The sequence below is a fragment of the Orcinus orca genome, chromosome 1 (genome assembly GCF_937001465.1).
Source record: "Orcinus orca chromosome 1, mOrcOrc1.1, whole genome shotgun sequence".
NCBI classification, from domain to species: domain Eukaryota; kingdom Metazoa; phylum Chordata; class Mammalia; order Artiodactyla; family Delphinidae; genus Orcinus; species Orcinus orca.
The window spans coordinates 158,428,788-158,444,246 of NC_064559.1; the positions used below are offsets into that span (position 1 = coordinate 158,428,788).

The 15,459-nt window shown below is 37.1% G+C and overlaps 2 protein-coding genes and 1 non-coding gene across 9 annotated transcripts in view; 2 read left to right on the plus strand and 1 right to left on the minus strand.

The window, feature by feature from the left end:
* The window catches only part of EFCAB7 (EF-hand calcium binding domain 7), a 50,668-nt gene extending 44,683 nt beyond the window's left edge, over window positions 1-5,985 (minus strand). For 2 of the 6 annotated variants that reach the window (XM_033408998.2, XM_033408997.2), the window contains exons 1-2: window positions 5,833-5,984; window positions 3,582-3,769 (exon numbers count right to left, since the gene is read on the minus strand). In XM_033408998.2, coding sequence (XP_033264889.2) covers window positions 3,582-3,769; window positions 5,833-5,900 — 256 coding nt within the window. In that variant the 5' untranslated portion in view covers window positions 5,901-5,984. Of the gene's footprint in view, window positions 1-3,581; window positions 3,770-5,485; window positions 5,622-5,682; window positions 5,811-5,832 lie in introns of those variants that run through there. The other 4 variants (XM_033409003.2, XM_033408999.2, XM_033409002.2 and 1 more) reach the window with 4 other exon arrangements.
* Window positions 5,986-6,034: 49 nt separating this feature from the next.
* Window positions 6,035-15,459, plus strand: part of ITGB3BP (integrin subunit beta 3 binding protein) — a 90,570-nt gene continuing 81,145 nt past the window's right edge. Inside the window, exon 1 of one of the 2 annotated variants that reach the window (XM_033409016.2) lies at window positions 6,035-6,193. In XM_033409016.2, coding sequence (XP_033264907.1) covers window positions 6,189-6,193 — 5 coding nt within the window. In that variant the 5' untranslated portion in view covers window positions 6,035-6,188. The remainder of the gene's footprint in view (window positions 6,194-15,459) is intronic. The other variant, XM_033409017.2, reaches the window with a different exon arrangement.
* LOC117197359 (small nucleolar RNA SNORA16B/SNORA16A family) lies at window positions 13,046-13,180 on the plus strand. The gene has a single exon (XR_004477934.1). It is a non-coding gene; the product is annotated as a small nucleolar RNA SNORA16B/SNORA16A family (small nucleolar RNA).

Below are 15,459 nucleotides of genomic sequence, written 5' to 3' on the forward strand. Positions count from 1 at the left end.
AATACTCAATGGTGAAAAATTAAAAGGCTTTCTGCTAAAATCTGGAACAAGACAAGGATGCCCACTCTCACAATTTCTCTCAACATAGTATTGGGAGTCCTAGCCACAGCAATCAGACAAGAAAAAGAAACAAAAGGTATCCAAGTTGGAAGGGAAGAGGTAAAATTGTCATTATACGCAGATGATATGACACTATAGATAGAACACCCTAAAGACTCCACACAAAAACTACTAGAACTGATAAACAAATTCAGCAAGATAGCAGGATACAAGTTTAACATACAGAAACTGGTTGCATTTCTTTACACCAACAATGAAATATCAGAAAGGGAATGTAAAAAACAATACCTTTTAAAATCACAACTCAAAAAATAAAATATTAGGAATAAACCTCACCAAGGAGGTGAAAGATTTATATGTGATAAGTATAAAGCATTAATGAAGGAAATTGAAGATGATTCAAAGAAATGGAAGATATCCCATGCTCTCAGATTGCAAGAATTAACATTGTTAAAATGGCTATACTACCCAAAGCAATCTACAGATTTAATGTGATCCCTATCAAATTCCCATGACCTTTTCCACAGAACTAGAAAAAATAATCCTAAAATTCATATGGAACCATAAAAGACCCAGAATTGCCAAAGCAATGCTGAAGAAAAAAAACAAAGCAGGAGACATAGCCATCCCAGACCTCAGACAGAATACAAAGCTACAGTAATCAAAACAGTGTGGTACTGGTACAGAAACAGACATATGGACCAATGGAACAGAATGGAGAGCCCAAAAATAAACCCACACACCTATGGTCAATGAATCTTTGGCAAAGGAGGCAAGAATACACAATAGGAAAAAGATAGTCTCTTCAGCAAGTGGTGTTGGGAAAGTTGGACAGCTGCATGTAAATCAATGAAGTTAACACACCCTCTCACCATACACAAAAATAAACTCAAAATGGCTTAAAGACTTAAACATAAGACATGACTCCATAAAACTCCTAGAAGAGAACACAGGCAAAACATTCTCTGACATAAATTGTACCAATGTTTCCTTAGGTCAGTCTCCCAAGGCAATAGAAATAAAAACAAAAATAAACAAATGGGACCTAATCAAATTTACAAGCTTTTGCACAGCAAAGGAAACCACAAACAAAATGAAAAGACAACTCACAGAATAGGAGAAAATATTTGCAAATGATGCGACTGACAAGGGCTTAATTTCCAAAATATACAAACAGCTCATACAACTCAACAACGAAAAAACAAACCACCCAGGCTTCCCTGGTGGCGCAGTGGTTGAGAGTCCGCCTGCCGATGCAGGGGACACAGGTTCGTGACCCAGTCCAGGAAGATCCCACATGCCACTGATCGGCTGGGCCCGTGAGCCATGGCTGCTGAGCCTGCGCGTCCAGAGCCTGTGCTCCGCAACGGGAGAGGCCACAACAGTGAGAGGCCCGCGTACCGCAAAACAAAACAAAACAAAACAAACCACCCAATTGAGAAATGGGAAGAAGACCTAAAGAGACATTTCTACAAAGAAGAAATACAAATGGCCAATAGGCACATGAAAAGATGCTTCACATCACTAATTATTAGAGAACTTCAAATCAAAACTACAATGAGGTACCACCTCAGGCTGGTCAGAATGGCCATCATTAAAGAAATAATAAATGTTGGAGAGGGTGTGGAGAAAAGGGAACCCTCCTACACTGTTGGTGGCAGTGTAAAGTTTGTGCAGCCACTGTGGAAAACAGTATGGAGGTTCCTCAGAGAACTAAAAATAGGGCTTCCCTGGTGGTGCAGTGGTTAAGAATCAACCTGCCAATGCACGAAACATGGGTTCAAGCCCTGGTCCAGGAAGATCCCACATGCCACAGAGCAACTAAGCCCGTGCGCCTAACTACTGGGCCTGTGCTCTAGAGCCTGCAAGCCACAACTACTGAGCCCACGTGCCACAACTACTGAAGCCTGCGCACCTAGAGCCCATACTCCGCAACAAGAGAAGCCACTGCAATGAGATGCACGCACAGTGCAACGAAGAGTAGCTCCCACTCACTGCAACAAGACAAAGCCTGTGTGCAGCAACAAAGACGCAACGCAGACAAAAATAAATAAATAAAATAAATAAATTTATTTTAAAAAAAGAAAACTGGGCTTCCCTGGTGGTGCAGTGGTTGAGAGTCCGCCTGCCGATGCAGGGGACCCGGGTTCGTGCCCCGGTCCGGGAAGATCCCACATGCCGCGGAGCGGCTGGGCGAGTGAGCCATGGCCACTGAGCCTGTGCGTCCGGAGCCTGTGCTCTGCAACGGGAGAGGCCACAACAGTGAGAGGCCCACGTACAGCCAAAAAAAAAAAAAAAAAAGAAAACTAAAAATAGAATTACCATGTGATCCAGTAATCCCACTTCTGGGCATATATCTAGACAAAAACTATAATTCAAAAAGATACATGCACGCCTATGTTCATAGCAGCACTATTCACAGCAGCCAAGATATGAAACAACCTAAATGTTCATCGAAAGATGAATGGATAAAGAAGATGTGGTACATATAAACAATGGAATACTACTCAACCATAAAAAGAACAAAATAATGCCATTTGCAGCAACATGGATGCAACTAGAGATTATCATACTAAATGAGAAAGACAAATATATTATATCACTTATATATCATTATATGAATCTAAAATATGATACAAATGAACCTACTTATGAAACAGAAACAGAATCACAGACATAGAGAATAGACTGGTGCTTGCTAAGGGGGAGGAGGGTGGGAGAGGGTTGGATTGGGAGTTTGAGATTAGCAGTTGCAAACTGGTATATATAGAATAGATAGACAACAAGGTCCTACTGTATAGGGCAGGGAACTATATTCAATATCCTGTGATAAACCATAATGGAAAAGAATATGAAAAAGAATGTACATATATAACTGAGTCACTTAGCTGTACAGCAGTAATAAACACAACATTGTAATTCAACTCTACCTCAATAAAAAATAAAATAAAAAAATATAATGGAAAGAAGCAAAAAAAGATCAACTCTCTCGAGCCCTCACCCCTAAAGAACAGGACAAAACCCAGAATTCTTAATTTTCTTTTAAAGTTTCACTTATTTTCTAATACTACTCTTTTATAATCATTCAACCATATATATATATATATATATATATATATATATATATATATTCCCTTTACATTTTCCCCAGTGTAGGTCAAATTCAGACTAGTAATTCAGTTGCCAGAAGTGTTTTAATTCTATCATTATAAATCTTAAAGTACCAACATAAGAATTTATGAATCTTAAAGTACCAAGATAAGAATTTTAAAAATAATTTTAAGCAAGTAATTGATGGAAGCTTTAAAAATACTAATCTAGTCTATTTGAACACTGAAAGTTTTATTTTGAACCTCTTAGACTATGTAGCTATATAAAATGGCACAATAGCATAAGGTAGTTCCACTGCTCAAGCTTAACTAAGAAATTGGAATGATTCAACAATGTAATTCTAATTGCAGTCTTTCTGATCTATTAACTTTCAACAAATAAGGCAAGCTACTTAAGTTAAAAAAAATTACCTAAGCAAAGTTGATCTTTAGAAATAATGTTATCTAAGCTGCTTTTGAAAACAGTTAAGTAGGCAGCTCTACAATTCATATAAAATATCTCCTCTTCAGTTAGTGGAAATTTCTTTGATCGAGGACTCTCTGAAAGCATTGATTTCTGACTGGAGAAAGCTGCATCACTTCCTGGACTGATGGCCATTCTATTAGAAAATAATTTAAAATTTTATTTTAGTCAGTGTTAATCCTAAAATTCAAGTGTCACTTTACCTTTCAAACTGGGGCGAGGGGGAATCAAGACATCAAGGTTTTTATATGTGGAAAAAAGATGTACATTATAAAATGCATACAGTTATATTATCATATGTTAAGCTAGAATAAGCCTTTGGCAGTTGCTTTCTAAATATATATATAAGAGAGCCAAAAGAACAAAGCCAAAACAAAGGTGTAACATAAATACAAAAGAAGAATCACAGGGCAAAGGAAAAGCATTCATCTATTTTCTCAAAATTAGAGGACAGTCAGTTAAGACTCTTCATAGGATTGTAATGAGGATTAAGTAAATTAACACATGTGAAGCATATAGAACAGTGCCTGGCACATAATAAGTGCTAAATAAACTGTAGATAGAGTGAATCGCCACCATAATAGAATTTGACTATAATGTGATTGGCAGTTGGCATCCATCTCCACTGCAGCATCAACCAGGTCATTTCACTAACATCTCAGTAATTCAGCCCCACATTTTAAATGACTGAATTTAAAAAATCCAGTCATTTATAGCATTATCCTGAGGTTTTACTGTGTTCCATTACTACCAATAATAATGTTAATAATAATAATTTGGGGGGTTTATATAGCACCTCTGCTCATAAGAGCTTAAAAAACTGTCATACATCTTGATTTATACCTACTACAGTGGTCAGATATTTTTTGCCCATTTTACAGATAAGGAAATTGAGAGACAGAGAGTCATCCAGCTAATAGTAAGTAGCAAAAGGCAGCAAATTTCGATAACAGTTTCTTCGTTTTTTAATATGAATGAAGGCTTCGTGTACAACAGTTACTATGAGGCCCTAAATTGTGCTGGAGGTCTAACAGCTTCCAACATTATTTTACCCAGCTCTGATTTCCAAAAATACATTCCAACCTAATAAATTGAATATTTCAAGTTTAACAATAAGACGACACAGGTAGGGTCCCCTTCAGGACTCATTGGATTCTTACTCAGGAGGCCTAAATCACTTGCACCTTCTTGAATTATATAGGTCTTTTACACTTGGGAAAGAAAGATAATAATCGCTTATCATGGATGAAGTACCCTATTTATAATACACAGACGGCCTGCCTGACACTTTCATCTTACACCACATTTAGAAGGACCCCGAAGGGATGTGGTGTCACAGTCTGGTTACTGCAAATTGGTATCACTATAATTAAGCATCACAGTTTTAAACCCATACGCATGCACACATCTCCTCACAAATGTGAAAGAAAACTGTTCCAATAAGTAAGGGAGAATGAACGTTCGTTTTGCAGCCAGCAATTTAAAAATGTAAATATTTTTTTTAAGAGTGTCCTCAAATGCTCTTTCCAAATAAGGTGACTCCCTCACGTGGAAATCCCATGGTTGAAATGTTCCAGAATGCTATTTTTTCCCTCTCTGTAACGAGAGACTAAACTGAAGCTTAAATATATAATTAAATATATAATTGCGCCCCTCAGGCTTGGAAACCTCCTGCATCTAAAACTCCAGCCCAAGACCAAGACAAGGGCCTAGATAGTACATTGCAGCGAACCGCTCCATAAATAAGCAGTCGCACAATAGCAAGAAAAATAAACTGTTTACAAGCACCTAAGGCTTCTAAAGGGCCAAGGGAAAACAGCCATCCAGTCACCGTCCCTACATAGTAAAATACCTTCACAGCTGATCTCCGGCAACATCTATTTTTTTGTATTCCTCTGGGAATAAAACTGCATTTATATTTACATTTTTAAGTACAGACATGGAGCAAGTGTACGTATGACAGAGAGATAAAAGATGCAGGTGGCGAAAGGGAAGCCGAACAGTGACGAACGGAGCGGGCGAAGAGACAGACAGCGAACTGCTTGCTACCTAACTGCAGGTCACAAACGAGGAAGCGCAGCCAATTCTCCTCACGGATTCCGCAACCCTCTCACAGCGGCCGGAAGGTCCTTGGCCTTCTTTTAATTACCATGGCAACTGCACCTCTCCGCTACCGGAAACAAGATACGGAGTACCTACCCAAATGGTCCGGCTAGAAACCTAGGGATAGTTACTCCAGAGCTAACGGAGATGGCTCTGCCTCTCATCTATCGGGGGCCTTCTGGTCAGAGTCGTGAGAGAGTGTCCTGCATTGCCCTGGCAGGGCTGAGAGCTGTCCTGGGCGTAGACTCTCCTCCCCCCTTCCCGGCATACACTGGGATCCCTTGTAGCTGGGGGAGTGTTTCCGGCGGGCCGCGTGGAGTGTGGCACAGCGTCGAGTGACCGTTCGCCCGCGCTTTTCAGGCTTCAGTGTTTCTCTCCGAAGGTTCTCTGTTTTCGTAAGAGGTTGCTCAGTGGTTTTATCCAGCGACAGGGGTGCGTCCCTGAATGTCGAAATGCCGTAAGTATCTCCTCCCCGGGTGTTGCTGTGTTTGGGCCCCTCTGTGAGCAAGAAGAATAGATATTATGTAGCCCAATAACCTTTTCTCTTTTCCTAGTTTTTGTACTTTTTCTTTATCTTTTCCTCCGACAGTTGCTAGTGCTTGGTTCCCTCAACCTACGTCTGCTTCCCTTCCAGCCTTACTTATCCGGTAGTATTTCTCCACTTTAATTCTGATTCCACAAGGCTTCTGACAGATTTTATAGGCTGTGAGTTATATTTAGTGATGTATTGCTTGAAATAATTTCAAATATGGTTAACATACCGAGAATAGGACAGGGTAGACTGCATCACGCCGTATAATTTGATAAAGCCATTTAATGCCTAGATTAGTGTCGTGAGCTCATATAAACTTGTGGCAGAACTCATGGACGGGGTCCCAAGAGACCTGAACTCCAGCTCTCAAATGAGGAAGCATAGCCCATTCTGTAAAGAGCTATCCAACGTTGAGCGAATCGCTTAATTACCTCCGGGCTTCAGTTTTCTTGCTTATCACTGCCCAATAGAGACTTTTTTTTTTTTAAGCTCTGTAAAGAACTTTTTCTTTGGGGTGGGGGTGGGGATAATATATAACACATGAAATTCTCTGGCTGCCTCTTGTCCCCAGGCTGATTTAGGTACCCTCTCTTGCGTGCTTCTAGAGTAACTTATTTCTCCGTTACATTCAGGTTTGAGCAAATGCAAAGTAACACAGGGTGGGAGGAGGGACATCTGTATCAAATAGGAATTGACATGAAAGTGGAAAGATTTGCAGAAATAATAACCTACATTTGTTGAATGTTTAATTATGATTTGGGTACTGTGTTTAGCAATTTCCCTACATTTTCTCATTGAATCCTAAAAAGGACCTTGGGAGGTAGGCGCTGCTGTTATCTCTACTTTCCAGATTAGGGAACTCAGCACCTAATAACCTGTCCTACACATAGGTATCAATAAATATATGTTTCACTTATACCCTTAAAAGGTATGGATTATTAAAGAGGTTTTCCTTTCCCCAAAATGAAGCTAAAAGACTTGCCTCACTACTCTTGCACTAGAAAAATAACCCAGTTAGCACTTATACAAAGCTGTGAGGAAAGTGTAACAAAGTCCCTGCCAAATAGGAATACAATGGAAACTCATGTGTGTTTGCTTAACAAGTAGTGATACTTTCTGAACTATGCTCCTGTTCTGCTGTAGATAGTAGGGAACCCAAAAAAAACTGTTAAATGGGGACCTTTTGGACAACTGTTTTCTTAACATATTAACAGACACATGTTATATTAGGAGTGTCTGCAGTAATTTTGGCAATAAATACATAACTTTAAAGTTGAGGTTGACATCTTAAATATATAGCAACTTCACTGAGTTTATTTTGGCAAAGTGATATAAGACCAAATTAATGGTTAAATAATGCAAAAGTATTTTAGTAGAGGATCTCCACAATTGTTAGTAAACTTTTATTTTTCAATGTGGTTAAACTGCAGGGTCACAAATGGTGGTGCAAAAAGTCATCTTGGCAAGTTACATGTGAAAGTCGTATGGTTTTTAAGTGATGTTGAGATGTTGACTTTTTGGTACTTGGTATTTTGGGTATTGGATTGTGTGATATATCTCTTTTCTAATTTCTTTAAACCTTGACAGGAAAAAAATATAATAAGTAACTGTGAAAATATACATGGCCTAAATTAATCTAAAATGAATAATAAACAACAAATGTCCAATACCAATAGAGTGGATGGATGAATCTTAAAAATATACTGGGTGAAAGAACCAATTTGTAGAAAACTACATATAGCATATTATCTTTATAAAGCTTAAGAACAAGCAAGAAAAACTTTAATTTGGGATTCTGTATGTATATGATAAGATTATTAAGGGCAGAAAAACAGGGAAATGATAAATACAAAATTTTGTTTAATGGTTGCCTTCTCGGGAAAGCAGACATAATAGAGAAGGAGCATACAGGTGTACCCATCCATATTGGTAATGATCTAGTTCTTAAATTGTGTGGTGAGTTTATGGGTGTTTATTTTCTTATTATGCTTCATAACTTGATCATTATACATGTATTCTTTAGTATGCATCAAATACTACCTAAAATGTTTTTAAAGGATTTAGAGATTACTTATCTTGAATTAAATTCTCAATAAGTATAGTTTTCTCTGCCTTCTCTTTGGTTTTGTAAGGCAGATGCTATCTTGGAACTGGGAAAACAAATGAATTGGATAAATGCTCTTCCTGGTTTCATTAGGCTAATCATCATCCCTTTCAAATTTGCTCCTCCTCTGTGTACACTATAAAATTAGTGGCATCATCATTTCTCTATCTAGGTTGAAACCTTAATTAAAAATTTTTTTATTTATTTTTTGCATTTGAAGACTTTGAAATGAGACAAACCAGGGTTTGAATCTTGGTTCTGCTACTTTACCAGCTGTGTGACCCTTAGATTGTTACTCAGTGAGTTCGTGGATTAGTGTAGTTACTCATTAAATAGTAATTGAATTATAAATTTGCTGCTTGTAAGAGATTTCATCTTTATAGACAAATTTCACACCATGTTTATATTTGCATAATACTAAAGTGAAACATACTTTTGTGATAGCTGTTTCTGTAAATAATCAAATCCCCTTCTAGTGCTTTTCCCCCCTTATATTTTTTCCTTTATAAAGATTCCTAGTATCACTTGCTTAATCTTTCTAATTAGTGTGAATTATCATGCTAATTCAGCCAAGGACATTCCATCTATTCCTGTAAGAGTTAATTTTATTCTGTTCCAAGCTATAGACTGAGTTAAGGTTATAAAGTTGGAATAGCTTTAGTGTTGGAGGAAACGGTTAACAGTATTCCTGTGGGGTCCATTCTGATGATGTATTCATAAAAATCTGGGAGTTTTCTGAGAGAACTTTAAAATACGTTTTATTTTCCTTGATAAAGGAAAATGAATATAAGAATATTCTGGGTCTGATAAGCTATTTTATTGCACCTATTTGGGTTTGTAGTCATGCTGATGATAGCGCCAAGTACAATGATTTTTATTGTTGTGGGGGGTGAAGTGATGTGTCAGGTTAAGTAAAAGTTAACCATTTAATAAACACCCTTTGAATCATAGTAGATATTCAAAGTTCTATTAATTCATTTACTTTAAAATTATAAGTACATTTTAAAAGAAGATTGAAGTTGTTAGTACTTGCTATAAGTATGAAAAACATGAATTTTAAATACAATTCTTTCCTGCTTGTAAAAGTCAGCCGAAAATGTAAGGACAGAAATGAGGAAGCTATAATACAGCCTTGTAATAGTGACATGAAGGACTCCCCGCATATGGCAGACAAGAATCTCTCAGACTCTTTCAGTCAAAAGCAACTTGAGGGCTTCCCTGGTGGCGCAGTGGTTGAGAGTACGCCTGCCGATGCAGGGGACGCGGGTTCGTGCCCTGGTCCGGGAAGATCCCACATGCCGCGGAGCGGCTGGACCCGTGAGCCATGGCCGGTGAGCCTGCGCGTCCGGAGCCAATGGGAGAGGCCACAACAGTGAGAGGCCCGCGTACTGCAAAAAAAAAAAAAAAAAAAAGCAACTTGAGCCTGCATAAATCATATTTTTTGTTGCCTCCTTGGACTTGGAGGAAGTTAAATCTCAAGAGGTGAAACAAAAATAGCCAAAACCAGATCCGTAATCAGTAAGCACAGATGAAAGGCAGAGTACCCTGAATATAAATACTGATATCCATGTTGTGCTTGATAGACTAAGCCTTGGGCTATAGGCAAGGTAAGGAAGTTAAACTTGAGACTACATTTAAGCTGGGAAGGGAGCTGAAATGATCTCTAGTTGGTATGGATCCCTTGGCTAGTAGTGAAATTAAATGTACATCTTTGGAGGAAGCATCCTCTGTTTAGGCCCCTACTTTTTCACAGGTTAAGATCAACCGAATATCCAAAATCTAGATAAACAAGCATAAAAGGAAACAAACTACCATGAGTGAAAGTTAAAACACATAGTAATCAATGGATTTAGATCCCAAAGACTTTACAAAATGGAATTATCTGAGATACAATATGAAATAATTGAACAGAATACTTAAATAAAAAGTTGAATCACAAAAATTAGCAAGTAATGAGACTACCCAAAATGACCAGGCAAATTTTAAACTAGGATGATTAAAATGTTTAGAAACAAAAAATATATAATTGTTGAAATAAAAGCTCAGTAGATGGACTTACATGTCATAGTAGATTGTGTTGAACTGAACCTTCCATAGATAACAATTTTAAACTCTCGGCAAGATATTAAAAGTAACTTCTTGAAGGCACTGGAAAGCAACCATACTAGGCAGAAATTGGAGGGGAGTTGACCCTTGAAAGAAGGGAACTACAATGTGCAAAGTTTGCATTTATATTGTTTTATCCAAGGGCAGTCCATATGATGTAGTACAGCTAAACTCAACGAGAAAGCTCCAGTTTTACTTGTTTGAAGAGCTGGGTTAAGAGCTTGGGATTACCAGAATTGCTGGCAAGTAAAGGGAAAATCCTAAAAAGAGGGTAGCCCCAAAATCTGGTTATAAACTGCCAGAATCCTTGATGGATTCCTTAACTGCACATGGATTAGGGATTCTCCATGAAGCCTGGCAAGAAGCAACAGCTGGGATGCTGAAAGAATTGAACAGTGATTTCAGCTGCTGTCCATCACTGGGGAGACAGATTTTAGAGTCTGAGTTTATTCAAGTTAAATGCCTGCTAGAACAAAACAACACTGTTAAGAGTAAGAAAGCAGAATTCAGAGTCTCGATGTCACATCATCTACAATGTACAAGATGCAATAAAATAATACCAGACAAGCAAAGAAACAAAATATGACTCGTTGAGAGAGAGTCAATTGAAATTGACCCCAAGATGACCTAGATTTTAGAATTAGCAGACAAAGACTTTAAAGCACCCACTATAAATATGTTCAAGAACTTAAAGGGAAAAAAATGGTCATAATGAAAGGACACATGGGGAATCTCAGAAGAGAAAAAGACGCAATGGAAATTCTGTATTTGAAAAGTACAATACGTAGAATGAAAATATTTACTGTGTGGGCTTTATAGTGCAAGAAAAGAACTTGAAGATAGAATAATAGAAATGATCTAATTGAAAAAATAAAATACAGAGCCTTAGTGACTTTTGGGACAATATCAAGTGGTCTAATATATGTAAGTGAGTCCTAGAAATAGAAGAGAATGGGAATGAAAAAATATATGTATTTTAAGAAATAATGGCTCCTAAATTTCTCACTTTTGCTGAAAAACATAAAGTACAGATCCAAGAAGCTCAGCAAACTCCAGTCGAGATAAAAAATATGTGTTTGTCTATGCACATGTACATATACATGCCATAGTCAAACTGATAAAAATTAAAAATGAAGTGAAAATCTTCAAAGCAGCCAGAGAAAATTGATGCTTTACCTGTAGGGGAAACTATTCAAATGAAAGCTGACTTCTCATCAGAAACCATGGAGGTCAGAAGACAGTAGAATGACATTTTAAGGTGCTAAAAGGAAAAAAACCTCAACCCAGAATTCTATATGTAGACACTTATCCTTCAAAATGAAGGTAAAATAAAGATATTATCAGATAAAAACAATATTTGTCACCAGCAGACCTGCATAGAAGAAATGCTAAAAAAAAAATTCTTTGAGCTGAAGGGAAATGATATCAAGTACAAATTTACATCTATTTGAAGAATACTGGGAATGGTAGATATGTGATAAGATATAAAAGACTATAGTTGTCCATCAGTATCTGTGGAGGATTGGTTCCAGGAGGCCCCACTTATACTAAAATCACACAGATTTTATGCTCAAGTCCCTTATATAAAATGGTATAGTACAATGAAAACAGTTGGTCCTCCGTATCCAAGGGTTTTCTCTCCACAGAGTCAACCAACCATGGATGGAAATCTTGATCCACAGATGTGAAACCCATGAATATGGAGGGTTGACTGTATATTTATCGAAAAAAAAATCTGTGTGTAAGTAGACCAGCACAGTTCAAACACATGTTGTTCAGGGATCAACTGTGTATATTTTTTGCTTGTAACTTCTTGAATAGATGTGAGTGTTTAAAGCAAAACTTATAACACTTATTGTGGGTTTTATAACATGTATATGTATAACAGTATAGCACAAAGGACAGAGGAAATGGACAGTAACATTGTAAGATTCTTATATTTATGTAAAGTAGTATTGTATTAACTCTAAATGAACTGTGATGGGTTAAAAAGGCATATTGTAATGCCCCAGAGTAACTAATAAAAAATACAAAGAAAAATAATACATAACCCCCAAAATACATAAAAAACAACAGAAGAATTGAAGTGCTATACTAAAAAATGTTTAATCAAAAGAAAGCAGGAAAGGAAGATCAGAGGACTAAAAAACAAATGAGACAGATAGAAAACAAGTAGCAAAATGTAGACCCAACTGTATAATGATTACATTAAGTTTAAGTGCAATAAAGACACCAACGAAAAGGTACAGAATATCAGATTGGATTTAAATATATATAGATTAACATATATATATGTTTATATGTATATATGTATATATCCCAACTCATTTAATCCTCATAACACTGATACCACCCTAACTGGATACCAAAATACAATAAAAGAATTATAAGAACATTGCTGACCAATGTATTTCATGAACATAGAATCAAAAATCCTCAGCAGAAGATTAGCAAATCTAATTCAGCAGTTGTAAAAGAGACAATACATCATGTCCAAGTAGGATTTATCCCAAGAATGCAGTTTTTTCAATATTTGAAAATCAATTATTGTTTTTAAAAGAATAAAAGATGGTCCTAATCGAAGATGCAGCTGCTTCTACATAACTGCTCTGGTCAAAAAGGATTCCAAAGTGACAGTTTTCCTTGATGATCACTGTTCTGTTTGCTGTAACTGATCTACAGCATTTCAGGAAAAGACAGTTCCCATTGTACCTGTCATTTCTCAGCTGTGCCAGCTGAAGATTGAGCTTTCTGGTGAGTGAGGACTCTGGGATCATGACAGTGATGGAACACAACAGCCTCAGGACCTGGTTGCCCCACAGTTTTCCTGGCAGTGTCTGAACTGAAGAATCTTGAAGATACCAGCTTGTTGCTGGAGCTGTGCTTTAGAATAAGATTTGTCTTAAACTGTGATTGTGGCTCTACAGAGTTGGGAAAGAATCGCTATGGGAAGAGGCAAGCTAGGAGAGTACAGGCTCTGTTAGATGGAAACATTGACCTTTGTTGGGGTTTTTTTGCTAATATTGGTACTTGACATATAAATGACCAATAAAAGACTCCTGGTTGGGTGGATTGATAGATAGATAGGTGGATAGATAGGTACATACTAAAGAAGATCATATTAATAGTTCTACGAAGAACACACCCATTTATGATAAAATAAAAACTTAGCAAACTAGGATAGAAGGGAACTCCTTCCTATGAAAAACCTACAAATATCATACTCAGTATTGAACACTTTTTCTAAGATTAGGAACAAGGCAAGAATGCGCCCACTCACAACTTCTATTCAACAAAGCACTAAAAAAAAAGGAAATGCATAAATGTTGGAAAGGAGAAAGTAAAATTGATGATCTGCTGATGATATGATCATGAACATAGAATATCCTAAGGAAGCTGCAAAACAGTTATTAGAACTATTTAGCAAAGATGCAGAGCACAAAGTCAGTGTACAAAAATCAATTCTATTTCTACATGTTAGCAATGAACACCTGGAAAATGAAGCTTAAGTTTTTCCATTTATAATTATGTAAAAAAAAATATAATAAGTTTAACAGAAGACATGGAAGATTTCTACTGTGAAAATTACAAAATGTTGCTTAGAGAACATAAAGATTTAAATAAATAGGGGCATGTATGGATTGGAAGACTCTATATTAAAATGTTGGTTCTCTCCAATTGATATTTATTTTTTTAATAAATTTATTTATTTATTTATTTTTGGCTGCATTGGGTCTTTGTTGCTGCTTGTGGGCTTTCTCTACTTGCCGCGAGTGGGGGCTACTCTTCATTGCAGTGCGCAGGCTTCTGATTGGAATGGCTTCTCTTGTTGCAGAGCATGGGCTCTAGGCACACGGGTTTCAGTAGTTGTGGAACGTGGGCTCAGTAGTTGTGGCTTGCAAGCTCTAGAGCGCAGGCTCAGTAGTTGTAGTGCACGGGCTTAGTTGCTCTGCAGCATGTGGGATCTTCCTGGACCAGGGCTTGAACCTGTGTCCCCTGCAATGGCAGGCAGATTCTAAACCACTGCGCCACCAGGGAAGCCCTCCAATTGATCTTTAGATTCAATGCAATTCCTGTCAATCCTGGCAAACATTTTAAAGGAATAGAAAAACTGATTTCAAAAATTTTATAGAAAGGCTGAGGACTTACAGTAGTCCAAACAATCTTAAAAAAGAAGAATGAAGTTGGAGTACATAGACTAACTAGACTTAGTGTATGTACAAAGTATGTACACTACCTAGACTTAACTATACTATGTAAAGTGGCAATGAAATCAATGTGGTTTGGGCCTAATGGCAAATAGACAAAATGGAAAAGAATAAAAAGCCCAGAAGTAGAACCAAACCAAGTACCAAAGTAATTCAGTTGGGGAAAGAGAAATCTTTCCAACTGGTTCTGGAACACCATGTGGAAAAACAAACCAAACAACCTTGACTTCCACCTTATACCATATACAAAACTTAATTTGAGATGTAGCATAGTCTTAAATGTAACCAGTAAAATTTCTGGAAGGAAATACATGAGAATATTGTTACAACATGGGGTAGATAAAATTTCAGGCAAGGTACATAAAGCAACCATAAAGGAATAAAATTGATAAATCAGACTACATCGAATTTATATATTCTAAATATAAGTTTCGAATATATAAAGAACACTTGGGACTTCCCTGGTGGTCCAGTGATTAAGACTCTGTGCTTCCACTGCATGGGGCACAGGTTCGATCTCTGGTCAGGGAACTAAGATCCCACATGCCGCGTGGAGTAGCCAAAAAAAAAAAAAAGAATATATGAAGAACTCTTACAACTCAACAGTAAAAAGATTAAAACCTTATTAAAATAGTGGTCCAAAGACTTGATCCAATACTTAATAAAAGAAGTTACGTGAATGGCAAATAAGCATTTTGTTAGACATCAGGGAAATACAAGTTAAAATTAAATTGAAATACTATATAACACCCAGTAAAATAGCTGTACAGTTG